The 10,017-nt window shown below is 35.4% G+C and overlaps 1 protein-coding gene across 1 annotated transcript; it reads right to left on the bottom strand.

The window, feature by feature from the left end:
• Window positions 1-6,965: 6,965 nt before the first annotated feature.
• LOC136819475 (uncharacterized) lies at window positions 6,966-8,954 on the bottom strand. Its single transcript, XM_067075708.1, has 2 exons — window positions 8,263-8,954; window positions 6,966-7,368 (listed from the first exon to the last, which is right to left on the bottom strand). The coding sequence occupies exons 1-2, from the start codon at window positions 8,928-8,930 to the stop codon at window positions 7,131-7,133; spliced, it is 906 nt and encodes a 301-aa protein (XP_066931809.1). The 5' UTR covers window positions 8,931-8,954; the 3' UTR covers window positions 6,966-7,130.
• Between the last annotated feature and the right edge of the window lie 1,063 nt (window positions 8,955-10,017).

Raw genomic sequence — 10,017 nt, 5'->3', positions numbered from 1 at the left:
TGACAGCATTTGCAAAAGCTAGCAACAAGATGTAAAAATCTATTTCAAATTTTTGGACAAAAATAACACGCGTGTTAAAATTCACATAAATGGCTAACAAACATCTACTTTTACTTTAGAAAAATAAGGAAAATTCTTTTCGTGACATTTTTTTGTCTGTTAAACAAGTTAACGTCAAATTGTCGAACTGATCAAAAATTAGTTGTCGATTTTTGATGTCTTTCAAATTACTTTCATTTAGTAAGTACATGATAAACGAGTTTTCTTTCCTGAAGCATTGTCATATCCGTCAATAAGGGGACATTTTTGGACCCTTTATTCATACCTTTCGCTGACCAAGGAATGACAATCTATTTAAGACGAATTTAATTAATTTAATTTCTTACAGTATTTAAATCTTCTTAAGTAAAGTTCTCCGAATGCTGAGCTAATCTGATCTTTTCTGGGTGTCTAAAAATCTGTTCTGGACACTTTCTAAATTTAAAACCGGCTTTGTGAGCTTGGGAAGTTGCAAAAAATACAGACAACTCGCTATTCATTTACTTGTACTCCCTTGATTTTTAAACTTTGTGCCTAGTAAAAATGCTGAAATTTTCCGTGAATCCCACTGACCTTTATATATACCAGGACCAAGCTATATCCGCCATCTTTGATCTAAGTTTTTTTGAATTGGTACCACTGACCTTTATATAACCTGGACAAAACTTCTCAATCCCAGCCAAGCAAAATCTTTGATCGGAGTTTTTTGAAAATTGGTACCCTAATGTCGGCACTACTCGATAGCGGTGTAAATGCATCGAGAGCACTAGGTCTACTTTTCCTCAAATCCTTTTGATGATGTAGCCTGCGGGTTAGACGATAATTTTTAGCATTGCAATGGATTCTCTTTGGGTACCAATTCTAAAAAAACTCCAATCAAAGATGGCAGATATTGCTTGGTCCAGGGTTATATAAAGGTCAGTGATTGGTACCCGTAGAGGAAGCTATTGCAGTGTTAAAAAAATTAACGTCTAACGACGCTATATCATCAAAAGTTTTCGAAAGTAGAAAGTAGATCTAGCGCTCTCGATGCATTTACACCGTTATTGAGTATTGTCGCCATTAGGGTACCACTTTTCAAAAAACTTCGATCAAAGATTTTGCTTGGCCGAGATTGAGAAGCTTGGTCCAGGGTATATAAAGGTCAGTGGTGGATCCTCATAGGTTTGATACAAAAGAAATCGCGCCTCAGCTTCGGAGGAATCCTCCCCATTGGTGTGGAAAACTTTCCGAGACTGGCCAATATTTTTCAGCCCTTTGAATAAATCTCTCACTCTACTTTTATCTTGCTGATAAATTGGCTATATTGGAAATTAAAGTAAGTTTGCGATCTCAGTCGAGGGCGACCCGAAGGCTCTCTTTTCTCTAGCTGTCTACTCGAAGGTAGGCGCCACTCTTTTCCCTGGATTTCTCCACTTACCTTGACCCGTCTCTTTAGTTGCTGAGCATCAAGCAGAGAAGCATCAAGTACCATTTTGGGAATCTTTTGTATAACCCGTCTGGGGATCGAACCCACAACCTTGCGCACCACACCTACCTGCATGTTACGGTGCAACGGTAAAATAATAAAAACCGCATTTTAAAACTTCTGACTTTCATGTACCAGGGCCTTTAAGTTATTGACACTAGAATCCCTTTCTTATGGAATTGCTGTTTTACCGTGGTAAAGATCCAGGAAATGTTATTCTCTCTTGATATTAGGATTGTCCAAACTATCGGGGCAAATTATAGGTAGAGGTTTGAAAGAAAGAAGAACAACCAAGGAGCCAGTCATAACCTCATGGATTTTTCTATATAGAAATGACGAGTATGATTTAATTACCAGGATATCTTCAATCCATTTCTCGATGGAAGTTGAGGAATTTTTTTCTTTCGTGTGATACCTTTCTTTCCGTTATTTTGAAACAAAAACGAATTCGGTCTTGCATTTACCAAAGGAAATGAAACGCCAGTGATAAAATTATACCACAAACTTATATTATTCATCACGTCACGTATTTTTGTGGCTTTTGAATAACTCCTTAATTAAAATGTGAAAAAGTCCTCAAAAAGTTTTGGCCTAAATCTCTTTTGAAAGACCAAATTTTTATATTTTTAGTGTGCCTCAAAATTTGTTTTATTTACTGTATTTAACCCTATTAACCCCAGGCTTTTTCGATTTTTGTAGGGGGCAAACCTATCTTCCTCGATTATTATTCTAGGAGATCTAGGAGAAAAATGACCAAGAAAATTGGTTATATTTTTCAAAAAACTTCAAGGAATAAAAGAAATTCTAGAAAGCTTCAAATCATTTCAGATTTTTTTCGTCGAGGTAAACACAAAAAACAGCATTCGCGGGGTTCAAGGAGGACACCACTTCAGCCCATGGCAAATAGAGGAGACATCGGTCATCAAAGTATTAGTTAGAATAGACGTGACTATAGATTTGGCGTTGTTTCAAATAATCTCTACTCGCTCTTCCCCTTATTTCTTCACTCGTAATGGGAGTCTGCTAAATGACGCGCCTTACGCGCCCACGCGCCCTCATATTTTTAACGCGCCTTCGCGCCTTACGCGCCTTACGCGCCTTACGCGCCCACGCGCCCTAAAATGTTACGCGCCCACGCGCCTACGCGCCCTGGTAATTTGACGCGCCCTAAAAATTTGACGCGCCTTAAAAGATCGACGCGCCCTGATAATTTGACACTACCTAAGTAGTGAAATGAAACACTTTTCTTTTGATACTTTTTTAATGAGCCTAAAAATGTTTAGTTTTATATAACCATGCCTGTTTTGTGAAAAATTTATTTGGTGTAAAAAGCTTCTTACCTATATGCAAGTAGAAGTATTTTGCAGTGTTTTTGTTGTATCGTTTTTTTTCTAGAAGTTTTTATTGTTTTAAAGTTTTTTAAAAAGTTTTTACTGTATTTTTAATGCTTCACTTTTGCCTTATGGTAAAAAATCTTTTGCTTGATTTGAAAATCAGTGTTTTCTCCATGTCTCATAAAGAATGTTGTTCTTATCCCAGTGTCCTTCTATGAGCGATTGAGGATACAAACCTTTTTCCCGAGTATTTTATTACCAAGCCATAATTCTTGTTTTCAGTACATGATTTTTTTCTACGTCACTGCAGTAATCAAATTATTATTTTAAATCACTCTTTTCCAAATTGAGATGTACATTTAACAAAGACAGCGACAATGGAAAACGTTTCAAAAATTCCCAAGTCAAAGATGATTACAAAAAGTTGGGTTTTCTGTGAAGGGACAAATTTGTGCATTTTCCCCTGTAAATTGAATAGAAATAACGTGTAGAGCATGCACAAATTCTATGAAATAGACTAATAAAGCGTACATAAAGTGTACAACCGATAAATGGAACGGGTCGACTTTAGGCTAATCTCTTAGAAATGATCATTTTGCTAACGCCGACATTCTTTTATATACCAACAATGTATGATTAGACCGGTCCCATTATTCCGTCCGTCAAAACCGTCGAAAACTTAAGGCACATCAAAACCCTAGGGCGCGTCAAATTTTGAAGGCGCGTCGAAATCATAGGGCGCGTCAAATTTTAAAGGCGCGTCGAAATCATAGGGCGCGTCAAATTTTGAAGGCGCGTCTAAATCATAGGGCGCGTGGGCGCGAGGGCGCGTAGGGCGCGTAAGGCGCGAAGGCGCGTCAAAAATATGAGGGCGCGTGGGCGCGTAAGGCGCGTCATTTAGCAGACTCTCGTAATGGAGAGAGATTCTCTTAAGGAAATGGTACTTCATTCATCAGAGAATTTCTCATTATGCAGTTTCGATTTGTCAAAAGGAATTCTGTAGGTGGGTTGGCCCTCGTTTAATTAGCCGTTGACTAACTGTTTTATAGCTAATTAACCTTTTTGCACAATTCCTTCCTTAAATGGCTTTCCTGAAAAAAATTCTTTTGGAAAGGAAATTCAGAATCTTTCGAGGAAAGTAGAAAAAACAGAAAAAAGATTATTTGAAAATGATTGCAGGTCTGTTTTTAGAATACCATTAATGCGGTCATTCAACAATTACCATTTATTTCTCCATATCAGGCCACGATTTTGTAACTTTTTAACGGTAAAGTTTAGATTTTAATGATTATGCCTTTTTTGGCATCAAAAGTTTTATTAACTACGAAATAAGGTTTACTGGTATGCCAAGAATTGGCTAATAAGGTGGTGGTTCGATATTACTCTTATTAAAAATGAAATTTTGCTGGATTCTGCTTTAGTAAATTTAAAAAGATCTGTTTTTATCTTCTTTTTTTTATATAATTTAATTGCTCTTACATTACCAATTTTTAAAATTTTGGTATATACCTACTATATACAGTAAACTACCTAAAGTTTGCCTTGAATGATAAATATATTACTTTCCTCTTAAAGTGGGTGTATATATTTTCGTGGGTAAATTTCGTAATACTAAATTTCTAAATTCTAAATTTCTAAATTTCGTAATACTAAATTTCTGCGTGTACTTAATTTCGCGAGTTATTAAGCAAAATTTCGCGAAATTTAGTACTGCTTAAAATTTTCAAAGATACAAAATCGCGAAATTAAATAATACACGCGAAAAACTCAAAGAAGACCAAAAATCGCGACGTTTTCGAAAACAGAAAAGAGAGTTATTCTTTTAAGGAATCAGTGATATTTTGTTACAATTTCGATACTGTTTTTGCACCTAACATGTTGTGTAACTGTGCCTTGAAAAACTGTTACCAGAAGGATGCTACCTACATACGTGAGTATGTGAAGAAGATAACGAGATGTTTGACGGTTTTTCATCATCAGCTGCTTTAGAAGGCTTATTTTTCGGTTTTCGAAAATTTTTATCCTTCCAAATGATGTATACACTTGCCAAGGTTTTTAAGTGCCAATTATATTCCGACTGTACTTCAAATAACAACATTCTGTCTATCAATACATGTTTTTTTTTATAAGCATACAAAAATCCGAAAACAGGCTCAGAAATGCTTAGGTCGAAAGCTTAATAAGGCTGAAAAATGCTTGAGGGGATGCTTAAATCTAAAGCATAAATTTAGGGAAATACTGAAAATCGGTAAAATTCCAGCCAAAAAAAAGCCAAAATCAGGAAAAAAACATTTTTCGTAGGCTCAAGTAATGCTTGCCATATGCTTAATTTTTCCCCATATCTGAGCCTAGATATGCTTATAAGTGCAATGCTTATAAAAAAAAAAAACATGTACAGCACTTTCTACGAGACACTTTCTACAGACTTCCTCATTCAAAATCTTTCACATTTGAAAAATATTTATACTTCCACTTATCACCAAAGAGGACTAAAATATATTTAATTACTGGTACGAGGAAAACTATTTTCAATATTTTAGATTTCCTCCAATATGAACCATCTCTCTTCTCCTGTTGCCACGGCGCAATACGTTGTACGTTCAGACAACGTTGGTACGTTCAGTCAACGTTAATAGAATGTTAAGGAAGTTAGATGGACGTCGCTTTGACGCTCTGAGGTTGTTTATTTCTTTTGTTGAACAATTATCCTATCAGTTTATTCTACCGATTATCCAATTTGAAATATTGGCCTCGGAATTTGGAGATGATTTCTATAGCTAAAAGGCTAAAAGAGAGTAAGTCATCGGTTTCAAAGCACTAAAGGGGCTATATCCGGAACTCTTGAGTGAGAAATGACGCCACATATTTCCCCATCCAAGACGCTTGACCCACGTGGTTTTTGACACAAACGCCAGATTGAAAGTTAAATCATCAAATTTCGGAGAAAAAACAAAGAAAAGGCTAGATCCAATCCATCTTTCTCGATGCGATGCAAATCTTTAGGCTTCACTTTTTCTTGCTTGAGGAAGGTAAACTCAACAGAGTAAGTAGCTGTCTTTGTAGAAACCTTTCAAAAAATAAGATAAAAACGAAGAAGAAAAAATAACGAAAATATTTAATGGGCCAAAAATCTTGAAGTTATAATTTTTGGTTTTGACTTTGAATCTCACTTTTTTCAAATAATATTTAAGATTTTTATATATTTCTTGGATACAAAGTTACAGCCCTCTAAAATGAGTTAAAATAGCTAAAAGAAGGCAAAATACTTATAACAAATTGCCTCCAGGGTTTTTACTGGTTTAAGAGCCTTTAAAAGAGTCGATGCAACCCAAAGATATGTCACATGAAGCATATTTTCTCGTGGGTCGAAAAGGTCGAAATGCAGAAATGTGGATCATAAGTATCACTCGTCATCAGAGCGCGATAGTCCTAATTACCCATGATTTTTTTTGGGTGCAATAGATGTAAACAATGCTGTACCCCATACCGAGTTTGGCATAATACCATATTGACCTCAATTTTCTAAATCTCACCGACTGTGTATTATGCTTTATGTAAGGGTATTATCCTAATTATCAAATCAAAATAAACCCATAGTTCATTATTCATAGTTCATCCAAAGCTTTTGAAAGTTTCGTTCTGGTTCAGGTAACGTACGATCTTTTTTACAAGAACGATGAGGCTCGAAAATACTCAAAAAAGAAAAACAATTCAAGAACAATGCTGAGCCTGGGATAGCTGAATTTTAAGCAATTTATCATAATGTCAGATTTTCAGAAAAAAATAGGCGGCCTACGTCATGTGCCGCGAGGGATAGTATCCACTCCGGGATTTTAATATCCGACAGTTTTAAGTTTATCTTTTTAGTTATTCTTATATATGACATTGGATAAATAGCTAATATAAGTAACTAATGTATTTACGATATTTTGTAGGTATAAAATTCATTAAAAAATGTTTTCACATTGATTTTACGCTATATCCTATTTACAAAGATAACACTCATTGCTTCATAAATCTCACCTCTCTTATCTGAATCATCTTATCAAAGTATTCAGCGGGGAGAAAAATTTTGAGCTAATATTTTAGAAGATTATTCTAAACAGCTAACTCGTTTTCGCTATCATGTAGAAACCATGTCGGCATGATTTGCTTGAGATTGGTTTCCATATCACAACAAAGAAGAGTGCACACTTAAAGTGAATACCGTAGGCTTTGATACACATCATTTTTAAAAGATAATTTGATCCCGACAATCACACTCAAAGACACCTCTACATAGATATCTTTTAGCTGTTTTTCCTTACTTTTACATCCGTGTCTATAGTTCCTCCTGTACATAGTTTACACATCATATTTTTAGGATCATTTATCTTGACTGCATCACCGACACAAAAAGGAGCAGAACATTTGGAACATTTGAAACAATCTAGATGATAAGTCATGCCGCCTTTAAACTTCAAAACGTATTCACTTGGTAAAATGCATTCATTGCAACTGGAGCACGTTCCACGACCACCAAATGTTCTGAAGAAAATAAAGTAAGGTATGATGATCTATATTAATCACGACATTGAATATAAAGTCCTAGGGGCTAAAAGTATATCATCTACTTGTATCTTTCTCAGGCAAGAAAATCTGAAAGAAATGCGCGGTAATTTACGACGCACATGCTCAAAGCATGGTGCGTGTTTTTCAAAATCTGGTGGTTATGCGTCTTGGAGGATAGGAAAAAATCGGCTTCGGTAGTTCAGGATCTTCACTAGAATTGAATTCCTCCGAGAGTTATTTGAAACTATTTAGAAAAACTTGTACCGATTTTATGACCTGAGAATTTAGGTACTGAAGGTTAGTTAATTGGCGTTGTTTGTCCCGAACGCTCTAATTATGTCATCATTTGGACAGTGTGGTTTTGGAGTGCACGACATACAACATCTCCCTTTGCGTAATGAGATGCCCCTTTATAATCCCATTTCCTTAAGTAAAAAATGTAGGAAGAAAAAAATCAGCTTAAATAGATATTAGTTCATGAAGGAGCTTAACGGGAGCTTAATCTGTAATTCAACCAACCCACTCATTGCCATTGTTTTAGTGTTTTAAAATGAATTAGGTCCCTTCAGCAGGTTTGAAGTAATGAACCATTTAGGTTTGATTGCGTAATTAATGTCCGGGAAATATTAGGATATTATGAGCCAAAGACAATGGTTGTTTTATTCTAAAATTTCAACATTTTGTTTTCCTTAGCAAAGACTTAATTGATCTTGGAAAAACCCCGAGAAACCCCCTTTTCTACTTATGATAACAAGAAAGGAACAGTGACAAATTTATTCTTTCTTTTTTTCTAAGCAGATGGTAGGATATACACCATAAATTAAGATGCCCTTTAAAGATTAACATTGATTTCTCAACAACAAGTCTTACCTTAGAAAATCATCTTGACAGAATTTAGCTCCTTGTCTGAAATAGAATCTCTGTCCGATTTTGTACAATGGTTTTCTACAAAAGTCACATTTCAAACATTTCTCGTGCCAGTATTTATCCAAAGCATGCAGCAAATGTTTATTTTCAATCTTCTTCTTGCAATGTGCACACGGGACGGGTTCTTCAGCGTATAGTTTTAATTTACTGCTTTTGGAGGACCGTTTTCCAGTGTATGAGTTTGACCTCCAGTCTGCATAAATAAAGCATCGGCTCTTTGGAGGAAGTGAGTAGGGAGAAGATACTGATGAAGATGCGGATGATGAAGAAAGCCTGCTGCACCTTCCTGAATCACTACCAGGGGATGCTGGTCCTATTAGTCTTGACCCTGGTGATGAGGCAGGTACTGTTTTGATGCATTGCAGATGGTCCTCACTCAGTACACTTGAGGGAGACTGTAAATCTTTCATTTCTTCACGAATCGAATCTCTTAAAGTGTCTTCAACGCTCGATAACGATTTAGATTCTTCATCAAGGTGTTCATTAGGCTCTGGTGATTTTACTGGAAACTTGCTCACTTTTTCTGGTGATATCGAAGTAATGGTCGTCTTCTTTTCTTTGTTTGCAAGCATCAGTTTATCGTCCTCTTGGGCGCAACGAGGAGCCATCATCCAATATAGAATATATTATGATTTATGAAGAAAATTCTTCTAAGTCAACGGTAAATAAACTCTAAGGTTCTCACGAACTATCAGCTCCGTACATACAAATCAAATCGTTTACAAACGAGCGCCAGAATCTTCTTTGATGACGCGATGCAAATGGTTTCAACTCAGAATTATGCCTAGTGTTCTGATTCTGTTTGCCCTCTTCCCTGTAATAAGGCTAATTAAGAACTGCTAATGAGAGTCATGATTGCTGTGATTTTTATATCGATTTCATTACACATTGCAGGCATACCAAAGTATCATAAAAGCCTTATTATACTCTATTAAATCTATAATTAAGAACACACACAACTACTGTATGTTTCTACCCTCATTTTCCCACTTATTATAAAATCTATTGTCTTTTTATTGAATAATTATCAAATAGATTTTTCGGTGATTGATTATCGCAGGTTTTAAGGCTTCCTTGGCGGAGGTAACCCGTACTTAAAACATTCAAAAAAAATCTTAAAATGATTTAACATTTTAGAGAAAATTTGGTCTGACTTATCTGCGATTTAGCCACTATATATATATGACATACTTAAGAAACATTAACCTTTCTTTGATTAAACCAACTTTCGATAAATGCTTAAGAATAAAAGATACCCCTTGCTATAATTAAGAACAGTTTGGGGTCATTAAAACATTTCAATTGTCTTTTGATTACACTAAATAGGTGTCCGTTTATAGAATCCACCATAATTTTGTGGGGGATGCATTTGCTATATCTGAAGCAAGCATACCTTAATTTAACTTCTTTTCATAATGGTACATAGCGTTTGGAACCCTGCTGCGTTTGAATTTCCGCTGTTTCAGAAACAGTTTTTTTATAAGAACATACTTTAATTAATGAATGATATTAGGGCTATATACCCTTAAAGCAGCTGTTTGTGGATAATTCTTTACTTGGACGGTAGATTTTTTAGATAATTTTAGATAATTATTATCTTGTATTTTAGCTTCACTGTTTTGAAGTTCTAATTAAAAATTTTTGATGATTGAAGTTTCATTTTGTTTCGGTCTCCTTAAAAGTTCTTCTGTCCCAGAC

Source organism: Clytia hemisphaerica, unplaced genomic scaffold (genome assembly GCF_902728285.1).
Source record: "Clytia hemisphaerica strain Z4C2 unplaced genomic scaffold, Clytia hemisphaerica genome assembly, whole genome shotgun sequence".
NCBI classification, from domain to species: Eukaryota; Metazoa; Cnidaria; class Hydrozoa; order Leptothecata; family Clytiidae; genus Clytia; species Clytia hemisphaerica.
This window is presented reverse-complemented; position numbering and strand designations above follow the sequence as displayed.